The 23104-nt window shown below is 57.1% G+C and overlaps 1 protein-coding gene across 3 annotated transcripts in view; it reads left to right on the top strand.

The window, feature by feature from the left end:
* Nucleotides 1–22721, top strand: part of SLC9A3 (solute carrier family 9 member A3) — a 55216-nt gene extending 32495 nt beyond the window's left edge. The window contains exons 3-17 of one of the 3 annotated variants that reach the window (XR_005210919.1): nucleotides 25–185; nucleotides 2810–2888; nucleotides 2994–3171; nucleotides 4884–5104; nucleotides 6547–6749; nucleotides 7196–7285; nucleotides 7575–7645; nucleotides 9068–9197; nucleotides 16085–16200; nucleotides 17022–17151; nucleotides 17399–17575; nucleotides 17847–17919; nucleotides 18234–18344; nucleotides 18642–19125; nucleotides 21088–21216. Coding sequence is in view for 2 of the 3 variants with exons in the window: in XM_037798985.1 (XP_037654913.1) it covers nucleotides 25–185; nucleotides 2810–2888; nucleotides 2994–3171; nucleotides 4884–5104; nucleotides 6547–6749; nucleotides 7196–7285; nucleotides 7575–7645; nucleotides 9068–9197; nucleotides 16085–16200; nucleotides 17022–17151; nucleotides 17399–17575; nucleotides 17847–17919; nucleotides 18234–18344; nucleotides 21088–21473 (2126 nt within the window). In the remaining variant the exon portion in view is untranslated. Of the gene's footprint in view, nucleotides 1–24; nucleotides 186–2809; nucleotides 2889–2993; nucleotides 3172–4883; nucleotides 5105–6546; nucleotides 6750–7195; nucleotides 7286–7574; nucleotides 7646–9067; nucleotides 9198–16084; nucleotides 16201–17021; nucleotides 17152–17398; nucleotides 17576–17846; nucleotides 17920–18233; nucleotides 18345–18641; nucleotides 19126–21087 lie in introns of all 3 variants that reach the window. The other 2 variants (XM_037798986.1, XM_037798985.1) reach the window with 2 other exon arrangements.
* Nucleotides 22722–23104: the final 383 nt, after the last annotated feature.

Here is a 23104-nt window from a genome sequence, read left to right as displayed (position 1 = left end):
CGAGCGTGCCCGTGTGTCTTCCAGGCGAGCTGCAGAGCGGGCTGCTGGACTTCCTGCTGTTTGGCAGTCTGATTGCGGCCGTGGACCCCGTGGCTGTCCTGGCCGTGTTTGAGGAAGTCCACGTCAACGAGGTCCTGTTCATCATCGTTTTTGGGGAGTCGCTGCTGAACGATGCGGTCACTGTGGTGAGCCCGCGGTGGGAGGGCTTCCGCGAGCTGAGGTCTACAGAGCGTGTCGCAGCTACTGGGAGGCGAAACAGTCGTTGCTGTATAGAAAAGCGGCAGAATCGATTTGGCCTTCCAGATGTGCACGGGATGGAGCGAGGGAAGGACGAGGCGGGTGGGTCGTCTGGCGGGAGCCCTGCGCCCCTGCTTCTATGCACGAGACCCTAAACCTGCTCTGGGGGTGCTGGGGGCCTCATGAGTGCAGACCCCGGGACAGCTGGCCAGGCTAGAGGGCTTCAACTGACGGTCACCCGCACGCACCTAGTTTTTCTCGGCTTCCCCACCCTTTAACCTAAATTAACCCGACTCAGAGTAATTGGATGTTTTTAATCAGGAAATTTATTTTATTCATTCTTTCATAATTCTTAAGATACTGCTAGCTCACATCACATTTAAATTATTTCACTATTAATGTCCCTCAGTTGCCGTTTCATACAGCAGTGGTTCTCTAAAAGAATAAATAAACAAAACAACAGAATCCCACAGGAATTAAGAAAGGGAAATGAGCTAATGTTGGTAGTGTACATCTCCAGGGTCCTTGAACACTGGCCACACAGCCCCAGCCCAGGCCTGCAGGCCCATAAGGCTCCAGAATGTTCTCTCAGGCATTCGCTGGAGCTGCTCCGGTCCTTGGCTCCTGGCGAGCCAGTGTTGACCTTATTTTCACAGAAGTTCCTTCGTGGGTGCTCCCAACACCAGGCGGGTCTTCCTCGTGAATTCCTGAGGGCTTGTTGTTTCATTTGTTATCTATTTTTGCTGAAAACCAGGGGGTAATAGCCTCAGCTCTGTGGATGGTAAAGGGCCATCAGCACGCTCACGTTAGCTCCCCTTCACGGGGGCTCCTGACGGGTTTCTCAGGGGAACTGGTCACTCACGGAGCCCACGGTCCCCCAGCAGGACGAGGGGCTCCTTTAAACCCCACGCCCTGCACCCCCCGCCATGGGCTCCACACTAGGGCACTCTCGGCACCCCGATACCCCCTGCCCCATGGGCACCCCACAGCCGGCCCCCGCGGGAGGATACCGTGCTGCTCTCCGGAGCAGTGGGCTCCCTGGGCTCGCGGGGTTGGACCCCCCCCAGCCCCACATGTCAGTGCCGTCACATGGCTCACAGCTCCCATCCATCTCCACGTGCCCAAAGACGGTGTTCAGGGTTGACCCTGTGGGGGTCCCCGGACCACTCTGATGCCCGTGACACAGGCCCCGCTGGGGGGCTGGGCAGGAAGAAGCTGAGAGTGGGTGGAGGCCGGTGGCCGCCAGACTCAGGGTGTTCAACTGGCTGTGCCCCAGAGGGGTCCAAGCCTCGGCCGCAGGCAGGAGGGCAGGGGGCACGTGCCAGAGGGTCCGAGGCCCCACCGACTCCACGTGAGGAGACCCGCAGGCCTCGGAAGCGTGCGCGATCTTGCTTCAGCAGCAGAGCGGCCATGAGGAAGTTTCCAAACCCAGCCCCGGGGGTGGAGGCCGGAGTCCGGCTGGGCGGGATGCGGCTCCCGGCGGCCTTGGCGCAGCCCCTGCCGCCCTCCCCGCCGCGGCCTTGGCAGATGTGGCCGGGTGCCAACCCCACGGACGGCAGGAGCGTCCTTGTTTCCTCTAAAAATGCCTGTGGTTTCTCCGGGAGGTTCTCTGGTTTCTGTCATGCTCCCTTAGAGTTTAGGAGTGCAGAAAACTCCAGAGGTTTTGCTCAGAACTTTGTGCCGGGCCTCTGCCAGACCTCTCATGGTTATGTAGCAGATGAACTGTTCTTGGGGGGCTGGGGGAGCACCCAGAGGCCGGGCCGGGGGCTCACGGTGCAGGGGTCTTGCGAGGGCACACGGGTGCCGTGCCGTGGCGGTGCCTGGGCCTCTGCAGCGTGGGGGAGCCCCTCTCGGCTCGTTTCTGAAAGGGCCCCACTGAGGGGTGCAGGCCCTTGCTGAGGCCGCTCCCCACAGCCCTGGCCGGGCCCCTCTGCCCGCCTTTGCAGCCCCAACCCCGGCTGCCCACTTCCTTTCACATTAACACCCTGCCCTTGGGACCCTCTCTCCCCTTGAGAAGAGCTCAGATTTGGAGAATGGGGGCAAAAGTTCCTTCCCAAGGGGCCTGCAGCCCCAGGACAGCCCTTCTGGCAGGAGGATGCCACCCACCCCCCACCCCGTGCCCGGCCCACCCTCCCAATGGAGAGCTCGGCTGGGAAAACACAGCCGTCCCAGCACCCGTGGGGAGCGGCAGCCACGCGGGGCTGGTTGCTGAGCTTTCATCTCTGTGTCTGGACAGGATGGAGCTTAAATGTCAACATGCAAAGGCCAGAGGGGGTGGGATTCCACAACCCCAGTGCACCTGACGGCCGGGTTGCTTAAGAAGACTGGGTTCGTCTTGGTAAATGAGAGTGATAATTCAGACACTTCAGGCTGGCTTCGTGGGGGTCACCATCTGCCAGGAGGAGGAAAGGGACAGCTTTGCTTCAGAAGGTTCTAGTTCCTTCCAGATTGTCCTCCCACCTCACGCATTCCACTAGCTGGCCCACTTTTGGCCGTCATCCCGTTGACCGTGATGGCCTGGAGATGATTTTCCTTCCAGCCATTTTCAGCCCTGCTGACTCTGTCCTCCCAGGTCCTGTACAACGTGTTTGAATCTTTCGTGACGCTGGGCAGTGACAATGTGACTGGTGTGGACTGCGTGAAGGGCGTAGGTGCGTAGCTGGCAGGTCCTATCTGTCAGGGGCGTGGGTGGCCGTGTCCGTCAGTCTCTCCACATGGCCTCAGAGGGCAGTGGCTCAGCAGCGTGTCCCCTGCAGTGTCCTTCTTCGTGGTCAGCCTGGGCGGCACGCTCGTGGGGATCCTCTTCGCCTTCCTGCTCTCCCTGGTGACGCGCTTCACCAAGCACGTGCGGATCATCGAGCCGGGCTTCGTGTTCGTCATCTCCTACCTGTCCTACCTCACGTCAGAGATGCTGTCCCTGTCGGCCATCCTGGCGTAAGTGCCCTCGGTGCGCAGCTCCGGGCAGCCCATGCGGATGGCCACAAGGTTCCTGCGGGCTCACACCCCTGAGCTGGCGCAGTCCACACAGAGCCCACCCAGTCCAGAGGGGGTCGGAGGCCGGGGCTGTGCCCCCCATGGAGTCTGCTGGGACGGGCCGCCCCTCCCGTTCGAGCGGTGCAGCTTTAGCAGCGTGTCTCCCAGCCTGCCTCACCGCTGCCCGAGGCCGAGGGAAATTTCCTTTTTGGACGTGCTGGGGAAAGGGCTTCCTGTTAGGCGGCAGCGTCCTGCCCTGAGCCACGCTGGACGAGGATTCCTGAGGACAGGGAGGGGACGGGGCTTCTCGGCCTGAGGTTTCAAGGAGGTTATTTCCAGAAACCACTTGTCCATCCCCTTCCCAGTCCTCATGCCTGGCCCAGGGCCTCTGAGCCAGGAAGGACGGCCAGCACCCCTGGGCTCTGTGTCCTCCCCGAGCATCTGTCCCTCGAGGGCCACAGTGGTCCGTCTGTCCTGGCTGCTGCCTAGACCCCACAGGGCGGACCCCACAGTGCGCACTGGGCTTCAGCAAGGACTGGAACAGCCCACTCTAATTTGGGTCACAAAAGGCTCCTGAATAGACCCTTAGGCTGTGCTGCCGTGGGCACAGGGGTCACCTGCGTGTCGGGGGCGGAGGCCTCGACCACAGCTGGGGGTGCACGGGCAGCGCTGGGACCCCAGCTCACAGCTCTGGGCCTGCAGGTCCTGATCCCCGAGGAGGGTGACAGTGGGGTGGTCATTGATCCAGGGTTGGGGAGCCTGGTGGCAGCTCCCAGCCGGTGTACATGTCCTGGGGGCAGGTCACGGCGGTCGCCCCCGCGTGCCCGTCCTGAGGCAGGTCCATGGCCGTCCCCCGCGTGCCCATCCTGGGAGCAGGTCCATGGCCGTCCCCTGCGTGCCCATCCTGGGAGCAGGTCCATGGCCGTCCCCCGCGTGCCCATCCTGGGAGCAGGTCCATAGCTGTCCCCCGTGTGCCCGTCCTGGGAGCAGGTCCATGGCTGTACCCCGCGTGCCCGTCCTGAGGCAGGTCCATGGCCGTCCCCTGCACGCCCATCCTGGGAGCAGGTCCATGGCCGTCCCCCGCGTGCCCATCCTGGGAGCAGGTCCATAGCTGTCCCCCGTGTGCCCGTCCTGGGAGCAGGTCCATGGCCGTCCCCCGCGTGCCCATCCTGGGAGCAGGTCCATGGCCGTCCCCCGCGTGCCCATCCTGGGAGCAGGTCCATAGCTGTCCCCCGTGTGCCCGTCCTGGGAGCAGGTCATGGCTGTACCCCGCGTGCCCGTCCTGAGGCAGGTCCATGGCCGTCCCCTGCACGCCCATCCTGGGAGCAGGTCCATGGCCGTCCCCCGCGTGCCCGTCCTGAGGCAGGTCCATGGCCGTCCCCCGCGTGCCCGTCCTGGGAGCAGGTCCATGGCCGTCCCCTGCGTGCCCATCCTGGGAGCAGGTCCATGGCCGTCCCCCGCGTGCCCGTCCTGGGAGCAGGTCCATGGCCGTCCCCTGCACACCCGTCCTGAGGCAGGTCCATAGCTGTCCCCCGTGTGCCCATCCTGAGGCAGGTCCATGGCCGTCCCCCGCGTGCCCGTCCTGAGGCAGGTCCATGGCCGTCCCTTGCACGCCCATCCTGGGAGCAGGTCCATGGCTGTCCCCACGGCTCATGACCTCGCCACGCCTGCAGGATCACCTTCTGCGGCATCTGCTGCCAGAAGTACGTGAAGGCCAACATCTCGGAGCAGTCGGCCACCACCGTGCGCTACACCATGAAGATGCTGGCCAGCGGGGCGGAGACCATCATCTTCATGTTCCTCGGCATCTCGGCCGTGGACCCTCTCGTCTGGAGGTGGAACACGGCCTTCGTGCTTCTGACGCTGGTCTTCATCTCCGTGTACCGGGCCATCGGTAGGGGCGGGGGCTGCGGTGGTCCAGGCGCTGAGCCTTGGGAGCGGGAGGGCCCTTTGGCAGCTCAGGCTCCTGGGGCCGCCCCAGCAGGGACCACAGATGGGACGGATGGCCTGGAACCGCGGACAGTTATCCTCCCACGAGCCGGGGGCCAGACGTGCAAACCACGGCGCCGGCAGGGCTCGCCCCTGAGGCTGCAGGGGTCCCTCCCATCTGGGCTGGGGGGCCGAGGCGATGCTTGGCCGGCAGCACAGCTGCGCCCCACTGCGTGGCCTCTGTGCCCTGTGTCCGCTGTGTCCGGTTCCCTGGTTCTCCTGCTCTCTGAGGACAGCAGTGTAAGCCTAGCGCCTGCTCCAGCGCGGCCTCCTTTAACTCAACTCGCTCTGTTTGCATCAACTCTGTTTCCAAATAAGGTCACGTCCCGGGTGCAGGGCTGGGATTGCGGTTCCTTCCCCAGGGACGGGTTCTCTTAGCCTCTCGGCGCCCTCGGTGGGACGTCCAGGCGTTTGCATGGCTTGATGTGCACCTGGCAGGGGTGCCAGGATGCAGGTGGAATGTTCCAGGCCCTGAGGGAGGCTGGGGGTGGGCCCCTCCTCATTTGGCTTCACACTGACTCGCCCTGGACACGGCCACTCAAGAAAAGGCCTCGGGCAGTGGCGGGTGGCATGGGCCGTCTTCCCCCATGGAGCCCCCAGCCTTTCAGGGGTGAAACCATGTGCTCCTGCCCAGACCCAGTGGGCCGAGGACGTGCTGGGGCCGGACAGAATGAGAGACCTTGGGACCAGCCCATCCGCCCCCGCCTGCCCAGGACCACCATGATAAAGGGCTGCCAGAGAAATGTCCCGCGGTGGGGGGTGTCAGCCTGGCACTGCTCTGCGGCCCCCGCCCGCGCTCTGAGGCATTTCACTCCCAACAAAGAGCTTTCAGTGGCAGCTCCAGCCAAGTCACCTCTGGGCACCCGGTCCCCGCCCGTGCCCACCCCTCGAGCCACTTGAAGTGCCCAGTGGCTGCCGAGAAGCAGCTCAGGCCCCAGAAACCGCTGTGCCTCTGGGTGCACCCCTGCAGGAAAAGCTGGGTCTGGGGTCCCAGGCTGCCCCGGGTCCGCAGGAGGAAGCTTTCTCCCTCTGGTCTGTGCTGGGAGCAGGCCGCCGGCCGGGGGTCTCACCACTGCCAGAACGGAGGGTCCCCAGTCACTTCCTTGCAGTTGCTCTTGCCAGCCTGTCACAGTTCTCTGGGAGTGGATTCAGAATCCACTTACACTCGGGAAGCGTCAGTCCCTCCCCCGGGCTCCCTGGGGGTCCGCAGCCTCCAGGGACTGAGACTGAGGGTGCCGTGGCACCCAGGTGAAGCTGTGCGGAGGTGGCTCCATGCCCAGGTGAAGCTGGCGCCCAGGTGCTCCATGCCCAGGTGAGCCCCCGCTGAGCACCCTGTCGCCTCTGCAGGGGTCGTCCTGCAGACCTGGGTCCTGAACCGGTACCGGATGGTGCAGCTGGAGATCATCGACCAGGTGGTCATGTCCTATGGGGGCCTGCGGGGGGCCGTGGCCTACGCCCTGGTGGTCCTTCTGGACGGTCAAAAGGTCAAGGAGAAGAACCTCTTCGTCAGCACCACCATCATTGTGGTGTTCTTCACCGTCATCTTCCAGGTAGCGGCGCCGCCCCCAGGCAGCCCCCTGGCCTGCTCCTGGCCGACTGCCCGACCCCCCCAGGAGCGGGGTGCGCCGCCCTCTCCGACCCGGCCCTGAAGGCTCCAGGCCATAATTGGACTGTGTAATTTTAGCACGGAGGGGCCGTCCTGTAGGTTGTCCTGCGGCCCCACAGGGGAGTCAGCCCAGTTCGTCCTGAGGACGCTCGCCCCAGTTCACACCTCCTCGGCGTCACTCGGCTGCAGACACGAGTAATGAGGGAACGCGCCCCACTTGTCTGGGGCCCCAGAGGGGTCTGCCCCGGGGCGCAGGGCCTGCAGGAAGATCCCCGACGTGCCGGGGTCCCTGGGTACGGAGTGGGCGGCTCCCAGTGGGCGGGTGCAGGAACCCGGGCGAGGGCGGGCGGGGGTCTCGGCCCCCAGCGCTCAGCCAGGCCCCTCCCCCAGGGTCTGACCATCAAGCCCCTCGTGCAGTGGCTGAAGGTGAAGAAGCGCGAGCACCGCGAGCCCAAGCTCAACGAGAAGCTGCACGGCAGGGTGAGGGGCGGGGGCGGGGCTTAGGGGTGGGGCGGGGCCTGGAGGGGCGGGGCGGGGCCAAGGCAGGGAATAGGGCGGGGCCGAGGAGCAGGGAGGAGCAAGGCAGGGTGGTGCAGGGAGAGCCGGCGGGGCCGAGAGGGGGCGGGGCCAGGGCGGTGCCAAGAGGGGCGGGGCGATGGGGTGGGCGGGGATTGAGGCGGAGCCAATGTGGGTGGGCGTGGCGAGAGGGGACGGGGAGGGGCTTGGAGAGGGGCGGGGCGGGGCTGACCGGCCTCTCTGCCCCGGAAAGGCTTTCGACCACATCCTCTCGGCCATCGAGGACATTTCGGGGCAGATCGGACACAATTACCTCCGAGACAAGTGAGTGGCCCCCTCACCCCTAAGCGGACCGCAGAGGAGATGCGGCAGCTGCGCCGTCCTCCCCGTGGGCGTCGCCGTCTCCCGGGTAACCGGGGCCCCTCTCTTCGCCGCCAGCTCCCAGGAACTGTCTGGCGGGGAATCCCGCGGGGGCGGCCTGCGCCCGGGGGTCGGGGGCCCGCAGGAGCGGGGCCGGGGTCCGAGGAGACTCCGCAGCTACCAGCGGGTCCCGCCCGGATCAGAGCTGCACTACCCCTGCCGCTTCCCGGGGGTAGGAGATTAATTCAAAATTGTTGAATTTCCCAGATATTGAAAATCAGGAAAATATTCCATTTCCCCTCATGCTGTGAACAGAGGACAGTTGTGTTAGCATCTAGTCGATAGTTAAAATTTTTTCTGTCCACAAAACTGAAAGTTGTATTTTATCTTAAAAATAAATCTGACACTTAAAACTATAATCTAATAATTAGAACACCTAAAAGTCTACATGTATTGGTTCCAGTTTTATTAAATAATGAGTTCAGTGTTGAGGAAACTACCCAGAAAAATGATGGTGTGGTTTATTTAATAAAGTCAGGTGAGCGCCCTCGAGGCGGCTGCGACTCCTTCCCGGTGGGGAGAGGCGCGGACCCCGCCTGGCCCACTGGCCGCGCCCGGAGCCTCTCATTTCTGCTCCAATGAGCGGCAGCTTCGGAGCCAAAACACCCACCTGAGTGAAACGTCGGAGTGATCACTGCTCTGCAGGATGGAATTGTGGACGAGGAAGGGGCATTTGATCCTGGGGTGCAGCTGACACTATGTCGGGGGGCCTGGGACCCCGTGCTGCCTGGCATGTCCGTCAGGTCTCGGGGGCAGGCTGGGCACCCCCGGCTCACCCTCACTCTGGCTCCTCCCGACCACCCCTCTCCTGACCTGAACATTCTGGTTCTGTTTGATTAAAACCTCTCCCTTCCAGTCAGCTTAGTTCTCTCTAATGTGAGTTCAGTGGGATCTGTTCTCTCCTAGCCTTTGGTCACGGCGGCTGGAGCCCCAGAGACAGCCCTAGACACCCCAAAACCCTGAGGATTAGGTGGTAGTTTACGGGATCGCACTAAAGGAAATGGAACCCACACTCTTGCCCACATGCTAATGGCATCTGGGGGAGCACTGGGGAAGGGCAGGGGAGATGGAATGGGCAGAACGCTCAGGGCCACTGCCATGACCTTAGAGCACATCTTGGTGGCTGCTCAGTAAAGAAAAACTGGGGGGGAAAGGGCGAGGGCAGCTGCTCAGAGACGTGTACCCAATCTTGAGTCCGGGAAGCTGGAAAGGTTCTTCCAGGGAACCCCCCATCTCTCCCCAGGCCAGGCAGGGACTCCAGTACTTGCCCCGAGTGCTGTCCTGGCTGACATCGCTGTCTGGCATCGCTGTCTGTCTGTTCCCCAGGTGGTCCAACTTTGATAGGAAATTCCTCAGCAAAGTCCTCATGCGAAAATCAGCCCAAAAGTCACGAGACCGGATTCTGAACGTTTTCCATGAGCTCAACTTGAAGGATGCGATTAGCTACGTGGCTGAGGTACCAGGAAAATATTTCGTTTATAACCCTTTGCAGGGTGCAGTGGCGGGAGGGGCAGCTGGGTGTGGAGCCTGGCCCCTGCTCAGTCCTCTTCCCTGCTCCCCGTTCGCAGCCGTCTGCACCTCAAAGCCCAGCTCCATTATCTTCTTGACAACATGCTCTGTTCATGGTGGCACCCCAAGGCGGTCCCAGAATAGGTTGCATTACAGCTCCCACATTCATGGGAAACTGAGGCAGAGACCCCAATGAGTCCATAGGACACAGATCTGAAAACAGGTCCTCTGTTCTTTTCCCTCACAGGAGAGGAGAGCACAGGGGCACAGAGAGTAGGTAGGAGGGTCTGGAGTCACAGCCCCAGCAGGCACACACACACATCCAAATGGATACACCTGCATGCATGTGTGCACATGCAGATGCACATCCATATGCACATGTTAACGTGCGTGGCTCTGTGCATGCAACAAATGCACACATGCATGCATGCGCCCCACACATACCTACATGCAATAATGCACACATATGCACACAGGCAGTACATGTGCACACATAGGCATGCTCACAAACATGTAGACTCATCAAGGGGAATGCAGCCATGGTGCCTCCCACCTCCTGCGGGATGAACGTGGCACTTGCACCTGGACAGGACTGTGCCAGGTGAGGAGGATGCTCCTGCACCTGCTCAGCTCCCTGGTGCCCCAGACACCTCAGGTTGACCAGGTAGGAGAGGAAGCTCTCCAGAGACTGGTAATCAGACTGGGTGTGGCTTAAATGAAATGGAGTTGAGGGGTGCACCCTTTAGGAATAAGGGAATAAGTGCTGGCTGCTGCCAGCCACTTGGCAGTTTTAAACAACCCTTGGATAAGTTCAAAAAGTGTGCAACAAGACCGCGAGAAAGTCTATGTGATGTAACCGAGGGCTTCTTACAAATGGAAGTCCTAATCCTAAATGGATTTCTTTTTACTAATTTAATTTATTTTCTTTTTAGCACCTTTATTGAGACATAATTCACATACCATACAATTCACCCATTTAAAGTGTACAACTCAGTGGTTGTTATTATATTCACAGATAGTTGCAACCAATATCACAATTTTAGAACACTTTCATTACCAAAGAGAGACTCCATGCCTCTTAGCTCCCACACTCCATCTTCCTTTCGCCAACCCCCTGGCAACCACTAATCTCCTTTCAGTCTGAATAGGTTTGCCTCTTCTGGACATTCCATATAAAGGGGGAATTTTATAGCCACACAGTCTTTGGTGACTGGCTTCTTTCACTTCCTATGTTTTCAAGGTTCATCCATGTCATTGCATGTATTACTTCTTGATTCCTTGATTCCTTTTATGAATATTATTCCATTGTGTGGATATGCCACTTTTTGTTTACTTGTTCCTCAGCTGATAAACATTTGGGGTTTCTACTTTATGGTTATTATGAAGAACGATGCTATAAACATTTGCATGCAAGTCTGTGTGGACATATGTTTTGTTTCTCCCTAAGAGGGAAATTGCTGGACCTGTGGTACTCTATGTTTAACCATCTAATTAACTGCCAGACTGTGTTTCAAAACCACAGCCCAATTTAACATTCACATCAGCAGAATACGAGGGTTCTGATTTCTCTACATCCTCACCAACACTTGTTATTATCTGACGTTTTAATTCTAACCATCCTGGTGTGTGTGAAGTAATATGTTCTTGTGGTTTTGATTTGCGTTTCCTTGATGATCACTGATGTCGATCATCTTTTCATGTACTTATTGACCATTTGTGTACTTCTTTGGAGAAACATCTATTCCAGCCTTTTGCCCATTTTTTAATTGCATCTTCTTTTTATTATTGAGTTGTATAAGTTCTTCATGTATTCTAGGTACAAGTCCCTTATCAATATATGATTTGCAAATATTTTCTCCAATTTTGTGGGTTGTCTTTTTACTTTCTTGATGTCCCTTGATTCCTGAAAGTTTTTAATTTTGATGAAGTCTGATTTAACTTCTGTTTCTTTTGTTATTCATCTTTTGGTGTCATATCTAAGAGCCCACCACCAAGTCTGAAGTCATGAAGATTTATCATTAAATCTTCTAAGAGTCTTAGTTTAAGCTCTCACATTCAGATTTTTGATGGAATTAGTTAATTTTTATATATGGTGTGAGGTAGGAATCCGTCTTTATTGTTTTGCATGTTGCACACTCTCCAGTTGTCCCAGCACCATTTGTTGGAAAGGTTACTCATTCCCATTCAATCGTCCTGGCACCTGTATTGACAATCAGCTGGCCATAAATGCATGAGCATATTTCTGGACTCACAACTCTATTCCATTGATCTTATACCAGTGCCACACTGTCTTCATAGCAAGTTTTGAAATCAGGAAGTGTGAATCCTTGAACTCCAATATTTTTCAAGATTGTTATGACTATTCAGGGACCTTTGCAATTCCATGTGAATTTTAGTATCAGACTGTCAACTTCTACAAAGAAGCTGGCTGTGATTTTTATAGGGATTGCATTGACTCTGTAGTTCAACTTGGGGAGTGTTGTCATCTTAGTTGCATTAAGTCTTCTGATTCATGAACATGAAAATTTTGCCATTTATTTAGATCTTCTTTTCTTTCAACAGTTTTGTAGTTTTCAGAGAATAAGTTTTGTACTTCATTTGTTAAATTGATTCCTATGTATAGTATTCTTTTCAATCCTACTGTGAATAGAGTTGTTTTCTTAGTATCATTCTCAGATTGTTCATTGCAAGTGTATAAAAGTACAATTGTTTTTTAATTTTTATTTTGAAATAATTTCAAATTTACAGAACAGCCACAAAAATAATACAAAACCCACACAGAAAACTCCAGCATACCCTCCCCCAGATTCCCAGATCTACCAATGTTAACATTTTTCCATATTTGCCACATCATTCTATCTATCTATCATCTATTATTTATATATCGCTATCATCTGTATATCTATTTATCTGTTTTTGGAACATTTGAGAAGGTTGTGTGTATCAGGCTCCTTGAACACAACACTTCCGTGTACGTTTCTTAAGAGCAAGGATATTCCCTTTTGTAACCACATTAAGTACAGATACCAACTTCAAGAAATTTAATACTAATATAAAACTTAAAGACTTTATCCCAACTTTTCCATATGTCCCAATAATGTCCTTTTAAGCCTTTTCTCCTCCCATTATTAGATCTCATCCAGCATCATGTATTGCATTTAATCATCACTGTCTCTTGAGTTGCTCTTCTTTCGATTCCAGGAACTTATAGAAAACATAAGCTCTCCCATCTCAACTTCTCCCAAGCATGCCATTGGCAGGGGAGGGGGCTCACACACTCGCAGTGTCAGCCCCACCCATTATTGAATGTCCCCATCACCCAAACCCTGTACCCTTTATGCATTAACTCCCCATTCTCCCTGCCCTCTGACCTGGCAACCTGGACTCTCTGTCTCTGTGAGGGCACATATTCTAGCTATATCATGTACGTGGATCATACAGTATCTGCCCTCTGTGTCTAACTTATTTCATTACAGTTGATTTTTCTATATTAATCTTGTATCCTGCAACCTTGCTAAACTTACTAGTTTTAATAGGCTTTTAGTGGATTCTTTATGATTTTCTATTATAGGATCATGTCACCTGCAAATGGAGATAGTTTTATTTCTTCCTTTCTAATCTGCATGCCTTTTCTTTTCTTTTCTTTTCTTTCTCTTGTTTAATTGCCCTGGCTGGAACCTCCAGTACAAAATTGAACAGAAGTACCTAGAGCAGACAGCTGAGGGGAAAGCATCTGGTCTTATCATTAAGTAGATGTTAGCTGTGAGTTTTTGGAGTTGCTCATAATCATATTGAGGAAGTTCCCTTCTATTCCTAGTTTCTTGAGTGTTTTTATCACGAATGGGTGTTGGATTTTGTGAAATGTTTTTTCTACATCTATTAAGATGATCACGTGATTTCTGTTTTTTTATTCTATTCATATAGTGTATTATATTAATTGTTTTTTGGATGTTAAACCAACCATGAATTCCTGTGATAAATCTCACATGGTCATGGTGTATAATTCTTTTTATATGATGCTGGATTCAGTTCACTATCTTCTTACAAATTTTTGCATCCCCCTTTATAAGAAAACTAGTGATGTATTTATCTGGTTTTCGTGTTAGGGTGATAGTGGCTTCATGGAGTGAGTTGGGAAGTATTCCCTCTTCTTCTAATGTTTTGGAAGAGTTTGTAAAAAAAAAAACACTGATATTCTTCTTTAAATATTTGGTAGAATTCAGCAGTGAAGCCATCTGGGCCTGGACTTTACTATGTGGGTAGTTTTTTGATGACAGATTTGATTACTTTCTTTCTTATATGCCCATTCAGAATTTGAGTATTTCATCAAAGTTAACTAATGTAGCATAAAATTGTTCATGGTATTCCCTTTACTTTTTCTATTTCTGTAAGGTCAGTTGTACTTTTCTTTCTTTTATTTTTAATTCTTGGACAACCTTAGCTAAAGGTTAACCAATTTTGTTGATCTTTTCAAATAACCAGCCTTTGGGGTCATTGATTTTCATTATTTTAAAAAATTCTCCATATCATTAATTTCTGCTCTAATCCTGCTTGCTTTAGGTTTAGTTTGCTCTTCTTTTTCCATCATCTTAAGGTAGAAGGTTAGATTTTAATTTGATTTGTTTCTTCCTTTTTAACATAGGCATTTAGAGCTTGTTGATCTTCTACCTAGTTATTATTGAGAGGGGTATTGAAGTTTCCAACTATTATTGATGAATTTTCTATATCTCCATTCATTTCTGGTAGTTTTTGCTTCATATATTTTGTGTTCTGTTGTTAGGTGCATTGTGTTTATAGTTGCTATATCTTCCTGATTGATTAATACTTCTATACTTGTGAAATGTCCCTCTTTATTTCTATTAACCTTTTTTGTTTTAAAGTCTACTCCATCTGTTATCAGTGTCACCAGCTACCTTGTGATTGTTGTTTGCATGACACATATTTTTCCATTAGTCTGTATGTCTGTCTTTGTGCCAACACCACACTGTTTTGATCACTACGGCTTTGTAATATGTTTTGAAATCAGGAAGTCTGAGTCTTCCAACTTTGTTCTTCTTTTTCAAGATTTTTTGGCTATTCGGGGTCTCTTACCCTTCAATATGAAGTTGATGATTAGCTTTTCCATTTCTGCAAAGATGACTGTTGCAATTTTGACTGGGATTGTGCTGAATCTGTAAATCATGTTGCATAGAATTGATTTCTTAAGAAGATTAAGTCTTCCAATACATGAGCATGGGATACTTTCCACTTATTTAGGTTTTCTTTAGTTTATTTCAGCAATTATTTGTAGTTTTCTGTGTTCAAGTCCTTTACATTCTTGGTTTAATTTTTTCCTAGATTTATTCTTTTAGTTTCTATTGTAAATAGTGTTGTTGTGTTTGTTTCTTTTTCAAAGCATTTGTTGCTGGCAAACAGAAACACTAATTTTTGTGTGTCGATCTTATATTCCACCACTTTGTTGAACTTATTTATCACCTCCTATAGCTTTGCTGTCATACTTTGTGATATTGTATATATGGGATCATGTCAGCTATGAATAGGGATAGTTTTACTTCTTCCTTTCTAATCTAGGGGCCTTTTATTTCTTTTTCTTGCTTCATTGTTCTGGGTAGAATAGCAGTGGTGAAAACAAGCAACCTCATCTTGTTCCTGATCTTTGAGGGAAAGCTTTCCATCTTTCACCATTGAGTACGATGTTAGCTGTGCATTTTTTTCACTTTTGCCCTTTATCATGTTCAGGAAGTTTCCTCCTATTCCTAGTTTTCTATGTGTTTTTATCATGAAAGGATGCTGGATTTTGTCAGATGCCTTTTTTGCAGTCTATAGTTTGTTTTGTTGTTGTTGTTGTTTGTTTTTTTCTTGTGGTATCCTTGTTGGCTTTGATGTGAGGGTGATGCAACTTCATAGAATGAGTTAGGAAGTGTTCTCTTCTCTTCAGTTTTTTGGAAAATTCTGAGAAGGAGTCATGTTAATTCTTCTTTGAATGTTTGGTAATATTCACCAGTGCAGCCTTGTCCTGGACATTTCTTTGTTGGGAGGTTTCTGATGACAGACTTAGTCTCTGTACTTGTTATTGTTCTGTTGAGGTCTGTTTCTTCTTGAGCCAGCTTAGGTAATGTGTGTTTTTCCAGGAATTTGTCCACTTCATCTAGATTATCTAATATGTTGGCATATGGTTGTTCATAGTATCCCCTTATAATCTTTTATTTCTGTACTGTTAGTAGTAATTTCCCACCTTTCATATCTGACTTTTTTTTTTAATCCATCTAGCTAAAGATTTGCCAATTTTATTGATCTTTTCAAAGTACCAACTTTTGGTTTTGTTGATTCTATTGTTTTTCTATTCTGTTTTTCTTTATCTCCTTGCCAGCTTCCTTCTACTCACTTTGGATTTAGTTTGCTCCTTTTTTTTCTAGTTTTTCCAGGTGTGAGTTTGGGTTACTGATTTGAGATTTTTCTTCTTTCTTCTGTACTATTTGAACATGCTTTGAAGGTTTTGTCTCCTTCATATGGAGATGCCATGTGAAGTTTCCTTATAAGTACTAACTGACCACCCTGTCGCTGTGGCCTATGCGGAGCCTTAAAAGCTCAGCACCTTGCGGCTTCCAGCATCTCTGCCTCTGGCTGGGCCCAGCTGCGAGGATTTTCTGGGTTGCAGACCCATCACTTGGTTTGGTGTGGGCAGGGCCTCCCTTGCTCATCTCCGCCATCTCTGCCTCCGGGTGCCCAGAGCTCCAGGACCTCTGAGGAAGAGGGGGCAGGAAGCCCATGTGCTGTGCCCTGTCCGCTGGCTCACCTGCCCCCGCGTGGCTGACGGGGTGTTTCTCCCCTCAGGGCGAGCGCCGGGGGTCCCTGGCCTTCATCCGCTCCCCGAGTACCGACAACATGGTCAACGTGGACTTCAACACACCGCGGCCCTCAGTGGTGGAGGCCTCTGTCTCCTACCTGCTGTGCGTGAGCCCATGTACCACAGCTACCCTGGGTGCCCCTCACCAGGACCCTGGAGGCTGCGGATGGGCAGGGGTCTTCCCTGGCTGGTACCTCCTGTCCAGCCCTCCCAGGCCTCCTGATCACCCCTGGTCAGCAGGGGCCTCTGGACAGATGCCAGAGGACATCTCAGGGCAGTTGAGGTCACAAATGGGGAAAGTGTGGGGTCCTGGCTTGGACCCCACAGGGTGTGGCAGAGATTGGGGGGACACCCCAGGGCCCCCCTCCCCAGATTCCCAGGGCTCTGTCCTCGGGTTGGGCAGACACGCCTGCAGGTCCAGGCTGTAGGCCAGTGAGCAAATACATGTTTGCATCTGCATTACTGCAGGAAAGAAGGGTGGTGGGGAAGGGAGGGATACAGGGGGGAGGGAAGGGAGAGGGACTGATTCAGGCAGCAGCTTGCCAAGGACCCACAGGCTGACCTGCATCTGCCCCCCCCACCCCGAGGCCCCTTCTGGCCCCGGCTTTTGGGCCTCCTGACCTGGGCAAGGAGCCCCTCTGGTGCCCCTCTGGTACCCCTCTGTGTACCGAGAGCCGAGGGTAGGCCTTGGCTCCCCTGTGTTTGTTCAGAGTCCCTGTGTGTGGTGTCCTGACTGTGGGGAGCTGCGTGAGTGTGGCCGCAGAAAGGGGCGGGGACCCTGGGGGTGACCCTGGTGGGCAGCCTGGGAAGGCCTTGTGGCTGGGTGCTGCCAACCAAAGCAGGAGAGGGGGCCAGCGGGGCAGAGCAGTGGGGATGGGGCAGCTGGCGTGGCTTCTGGGGGACACTGAGGCCTGTCCCTCCCAGGAGAGAGAATATGAGCGCCGTGTGCCTGGACATGCAGTCGCTGGAGCAGCGGCGGCGGAGCATCCGCGACACGGAGGACGTGGTCACGCACCACACGCTGCAGCAGTACCTGTACAAGCCGCGGCAGGAGGTGGGTGCTGGGGCTCCCGCCCCAGGATCCCCCTCCCCAGGATCCCCCTCCCCAGATGCCCAGGGCTCCATCCTCGGGGTGGGCAGACACGCCTGCAGGTCCGGGGTTGGGACGGGCTGGGCTGGGCTGGGGCTGCAGCGGGGGTCCCCTCTGGGGGTCCCATCCTGGGAGCTGTTCTGAACGACTCTGATGTGTGCCCTGGCCTCATGGGCCGCGGTAACTGCTCGGGCCTCCTTCCCTGCTGCAGTACAAACATCTCTACAGTCGACACAAGCTGACTCCAAATGAGGATGAAAAGCAGGACAAGGAGATCTTCCACAGGACCATGCGGAAACGCCTGGAGTCCTTCAAGTCAGCCAAGCTGGGGATAAACCAGACCAAGAAGGCGGCCAAGCTCTACAAGCGGGAGCGGGCCCAGAAGCGGGTGAGAGGGCAGGGGCTGCGGGCAGCGCAGGGTGTGAGCCCAGCCCGGGGGGGCAGTCATGGAAACACCACGGCGCCTCCTTGATGGCCTCGCCCCGCCAGGGCCAGGGGCCCAGGAAGGGGAGAGTGGACGGTGCCAACTCAAGCCAAGGACACCCAGAACAGGACTTGCCCGCCCGAGTCCACCCCGCTGAGGGGGGATGCCTGCTGGAAGGCTCAGGCCCCGTCTGTGCTGCATTGGTGTCTGTAAACGGTTTCATTTTGCTTCTCAGAGAAACAGCAGCATCCCCAACGGGAAACTGCCCACCGAGAGTCCGGTGCATAACTTCACCATCAAGGAGAAAGGTAGCGGTCAGGGCCGTGGGGGGAGCCTCGGTGGCGGCAGTCACGGGGAGCGGGGCCCGAGGTGCGGAGAGCTGTCCTTCCGGGCGACCCTTCCCCTCACCAGCGCTCCTGTGCGCCCTGGATGGACCCGACTCGGGGGGCTGGTGGGGAGGGCAAAAGGGGCAACCGCCACCCACTGGACCCCCAGTTGCACCGGCAACCCCCAAGGGACCCTACGGTGCCCTTTCCAGGGTGGCCGCAGCGTTAACTTGGGGGCTTCAGGCCCCAGAACGTGTTCCATCTTGTCACACACACACACACCCACCCACCCCCAGATTTGGAACTTTCGGACCCTGAGGAGGCCCACGACTACGGTGCTGAGGACATGAGTGGGGGGATCGAATTCCTCGCTGGCGTCACACAAGACACCGCGACGGACTCGGCAGGTGAGCGGCCGGGGTGGGGGAGGCGCAGGCAGGGCGAGGGGAGCCCGGGCTGAGCGCAGGGCCACGTGGCTGGAGTGGAGGTGCGGCAGTGGCCGGCGCCGCATCCCACCCGCTCCCGCGACCCCCTGCTCGGCCGGGACAGGCCGGGGTCCTGCGCGCTGTTCCTGCCGTAGTGCGTCCGGGCGCACGCCTGGACGGAGACACACTGAGCCGCACCTTGCAGGTAACCGCGCCGGTGCCTCCGGGTCTGGCCAAGGGGCGCCCCGCAGTGTTTCAGCCGCTGCCCTCTCTCCTTAGGCGTTGACAACCCCGTGTTCTCCCCGGACGAGGACCCGAGCATCTTCACCAAGGTGCCGCCCTGGCTGTGCCCGGAGGAGACGGTGGCGCCGTCCCAGAGGGCGCGGGTGCAGCTGCCGGGCTCCCCGGGCGGGTTCCGCCGCCTGGCGCCCTTCCGCCTCAGCATCAAGTCGGTGGACTCCTTTCTGCTGGCCGACAGCCCGCTGGAGCGGCCCGAGTCCACGGACATGTAACGAGCCCCTAACGCGTCTCTCCCCCGCCTCTCCTAGGCGCTCTCCCACCTCTCTCTGTCCGGGACGGACTCCGCGCTCCTGCCGCCTTCTTTCCGCAGGAAACCTCTCCCGTCCGGGGAGCCTGCTGCCTGCTCCCGCCCGGCCGCCCCGCAGAGGCGCCCAGGACCCCCTGCTTCCCTGCTAAGCCGTAGGACCCCGGCGGGAGCGCGTGGTCTTGGGGAATTTACTTGAGGTTGCTGGCGCGAGCACAAGTCAGTCCAAACGAGTTGTGAAGCTCATGCAGCCTCTGAACCGAACCCGGGAGTCCAGGGGATAGCAGAGCTGAGCGCAGGGGCCGCCTGGGAAGGAGGGAGACGTCTGGTTTTCCCCCTAAGGGGCCGGAAAAGTCCAGGTGACAGAAGCACTTCCGGGAGGGAAGCAGCCCTGAACCCTCTCACGGAGAGGAAGGCAGGCGCGGGACAGTGGGGCTCTGCCAGGGCCGGGGCCACCTAGCCGCCGGCTCCTCTTGCTGGTGCCCCCTTCCTGCGGGGCCTGTGGGGAGGTACCCTCCCAGCTCAGGAGAGGAGAGGAGGGGGAGAGGAGAGGAGGGGGAGGGGAGAGGAGAGGAGAGGAGAGGAGGGGGAGGGGAGAGGAGGGGAGGGGGAGGGGAGAGGAGGGGAGGGGGAGGGGAGGGGAGGGGGAGGGGAGAGGAGGGAGAGGAGGGAGAGGAGAGGAGAGGAGGGAGAGGAGAGGAGAGGAGGGAGAGGAGAGGAGAGGAGGGAGAGGAGAGGAGAGGAGGGAGAGGAAGGAGAGGAGGGAGAGGAGAGGAGAGGAGGGAGAGGAGGGAGAGGAGAGGAGAGGAGGGAGAGGAGAGGAGAGGAGGGAGAGGAGAGGAGAGGAGGGGGAGGGGAGAGGAGAGGAGAGGAGGGGAGGGGAGAGGAGAGGAGGGGGAGGGGAGAGGAGGGGGAGGGGAGGGGGAGAGGAGGGGGAGGGGAGAGGAGGAGAGAGGAAAGGAGGGGGAGGAGAGGAGGGGAAGGGGAGGAGGGGGGAGGAGAGGAGGGGGAGGGGAGAGGAGAGGAGGGGGAGGGGAGAGGAGGGAGAGGAGAGGAGGGAGAGGAGAGGAGGGAGAAGAGAGGAGAGGAGGGAGAAGAGAGGAGAGGAGGGAGAAGAGAGGAGAGGAGGGGGGGGAGAGGAGGGGGAGGGGAGAGGAGAGGAGGGGGGAGAGGAGGGGGAGGGGAGAGGAGAGGAGGGGGGGAGAGGAGGGGGAGGGGAGAGGAGGGGGAGGGGAGAGGAGAGGAGGGGGAGGGGAGAGGAGGGGGAGGGGAGGGGAGGGGAGGGGGGGAGAGGAGAGGAGGGGGGGAGAGGAGAGGAGGGGGGGGAGAGGAGGAGAGAGGAAAGGAGGAGGGGGGAGGAGAGGAAAGGGCAGGAGAAGGGAGAGGAGAAGAGGGGGAGAAGGGGGGAGAGGAGGGGGAAGGGGAGGGGCAGAGCAGAGGGCAGCGCAGCAGCAGGAGAAAGGGAAGGGGCGCGGCGCCCCTGGCCCTGGCCCTGGGCGCCGACTGACGGAGCTGCCTGTCCCAGCCTGGGCGAAGGGTTCCGCCCCAGCCCGGCAGGGTTTTGGTTTCCTTTCACGTTTCCCCTGGGTGACTGCTGGGCAAGGAGGAGGCTGCCACCGTGGAGGAAACACGCAGCGGAGCCTCTCTCTCCGACGTAGGTGGGCCCACGTCGGGCTCAGGTCCGATTTCCCGCTCCTTTAAAAGGAAGCAGGAACAAGTTGTTTCTCCTTTCGGACAGCCTGACCTGAGGGGTGCAAGCGGAGCCCGCTGGCGCAGCACAGGCCCTTCCTCGCCCGCGGAGAGGCGGGCGCGCCCGTCTGCACGGCCTGGGGCGGGTGTTTTCTTTGCAAGGAGCCCGCCTTCCCCCCGAGGGCTGCGCCGAGAGAGGACGGCCTCGCCCGCGCTTCGCTCCCCGCGCCTGTCGCCGCTGCCGCCTCTCAGCCTCCTGCTCCCCTCCCCGGGTGTCGCCTTCAGCGCGGGGCGCCGCGGGCCGCGCAGCCGAGGCACCCACCCTGGGGCAGGCGCGACTCGTCAGGGCCACCCAGGGCCGGGCCGCCCGCGGCCTCGGGAGGACCCGGCAGCGCCGGAGCAGCCCCGCGCTGAGGGCGCCAACACTCGGTCGGGCCCCGGGCCGGGACCACCAGGCCGGCGCCGCGACCCTCACGCCGTGTCCTTCCGCAGGTGACACGGGATCCGACGTGCCGCTGACCGGACGCTCGTCCCCGCGCCAAGGGCCGCCCCCCGCCCTCGTAGGGGCCCCCGCCCGCCCCCTGCGGCCGCGAGCCCCGAGCCCCGGCCCCCGCCCCGCCCGCCGAGCCCGCGCTCGCGGAGCCCGCGCCCGTCGAGGCGTCCGACGCGACCCGGGGGCGGGGCCGGCCTCCGAGCGGCGGGGGCGGCTGCCGGGCGCGCATGCGCGTTCCGCTGCGGCACGCCGTCGTTGCCACAGCCGGCGCTCGTTCAGGCGGCCCCGCGCGCGCCGCCGCCCTGCACTGCTCAAGCTCGCGTCGCTGCCGCCGTCGTGCCACGCGCCGCCGCACGCGCTGGAGCAGGAGGAGACGCCGCTGTAGGGGCGGCAGTGGGGCGCCAGCGGACCCGGAGACCCCCGGACGGCCTCGCGGGAGACCAGGCCGGCTGGCGGGACCGCGCTCCCGGCTCCCCGGGGAATCCCCTTCCGCGTCCCGGGCGCTTTGCCACCAGGACTCAGGTCCCAGGGCCCTCCGAGCCGTCCAGGGCCTGGGCGCGGGAGCCGCCGGGGCTGCGCGGACAGGGCCCTGCAGATGCTACGGCTGCCTCCGGGCCCCCCACCCGGCGTCGCACAGACCGCGAGCGCCCGCAGAAGCGTCCTCGCTCTCCTCCGTTTGCGCTCCTGGAGCACCTGCCCCGCGTCTGCACCGCAGCGCGTGCACCGCGCTCTCAGGGCGGTCTCACCCGGAGGCCAGGTGTCTGGCCCCGACGTTCCACCTGCCACGAGGCCCCTGCAGATCGTCCGGGCTGGCTGCTGGGCAGGACGTGCCTGCTCCCCAGCAGACGGAATTGGGGCGGAACAGGGAAGGGTGGGGACGTCTACCCGGATTAACAAGCAACTTTCGTTTAAAACCAAGAGGCCCGGTTTGTAATTAGGTCAGGGGGCCGGGGCGCTTCCTCTGGCACCACTGAACCGCAGCACGAGGAGGATCTGGTGCAGGCGCTGCCCGCGGACGCTGCTGACCTGGGAGCGCCGCGGGGTGGCGAGAGGATGCGGCCCCCGGGCTGCCGTGGCACGGACCCCTCCCCCGGGTCTCAGGGACATGGTCCTGAACAGAGCCCGCTCCTTCCCGTGGAGCGAGCCCGCTCTGCCTGGGCCTTTCTGGGGGAGAGCCGTCGGGCAGGCGTGGGCGAGGCCGAGCTGGCGCGGAGCCCTGAAGGGTCCGTCCCCAACTGACCCCCGAGCCACCAGGACGCCGCCTGTTTTTAGTTTGAGGAAGATAAAATGAAGGATTAAAGGGATGGTGGATTTAAGGACACTCCAAAGCAAACTAGACTCTCAAGCTCTTTGCTCAGGAAAATGAAATTATTCATTTGTTTTATAACCAATTTTATTGCGACCGTTTATTTTCTCGAAGCAGTTATAGGTAAGAAGGAGTTGTTTGTATTAATATTGCACATTGAATCCTTGATCAAAAACAGTCTACAATTTTCTGTTCAGAGCGTTATTATTGAAAAATGAAAGTAAAAGGGAAGAGTTACTGGAATTTGTGTACCAACACAGAACCCTCTTTATGATTTCTGGCTGCCGAGAGTCTTTATCACTGATTGAAGAGGGTTTGTTCAAGGAATCCAGAGTTTCTCATTATTTGTCATCACTAGCTCACCTAAGATCAAGGGCAGTCACGTTTGGATTTCGGTAGGTGTTCTCCACATTTTGCAACCATTTTAATCAACTCTCTTCCGAACACAAAATCCAGCCATTATCTATACAACAAAATCCGCCCAGTTGTGATCCCAGCGGGGAACTCCCAGCCGGGCTGCGGCGCTCCGCGGTGGGATTTAGGAAAACGCACCTTGTCCGCTCGCTGAGAAGGGCTCAGGGCCCCGGGGCTGGAGGCACCCCCGGTCGCCCGCACTGCAGTAGGGTCTTCCGGGGGCTGGGGGGAGCACCCTCCGCGGCGACCCCCCCAGGGCCAGGAGCAGAGTCGGGGGGCGCCGCGGAGCCCGGGCA

Source organism: Choloepus didactylus, chromosome 11 (assembly GCF_015220235.1).
Source record: "Choloepus didactylus isolate mChoDid1 chromosome 11, mChoDid1.pri, whole genome shotgun sequence".
Taxonomy (NCBI): domain Eukaryota; kingdom Metazoa; phylum Chordata; class Mammalia; order Pilosa; family Megalonychidae; genus Choloepus; species Choloepus didactylus.
The sequence above is the reverse complement of the archived record's forward strand: the minus strand, read 5'-3'. Positions and strand labels throughout refer to the sequence as shown.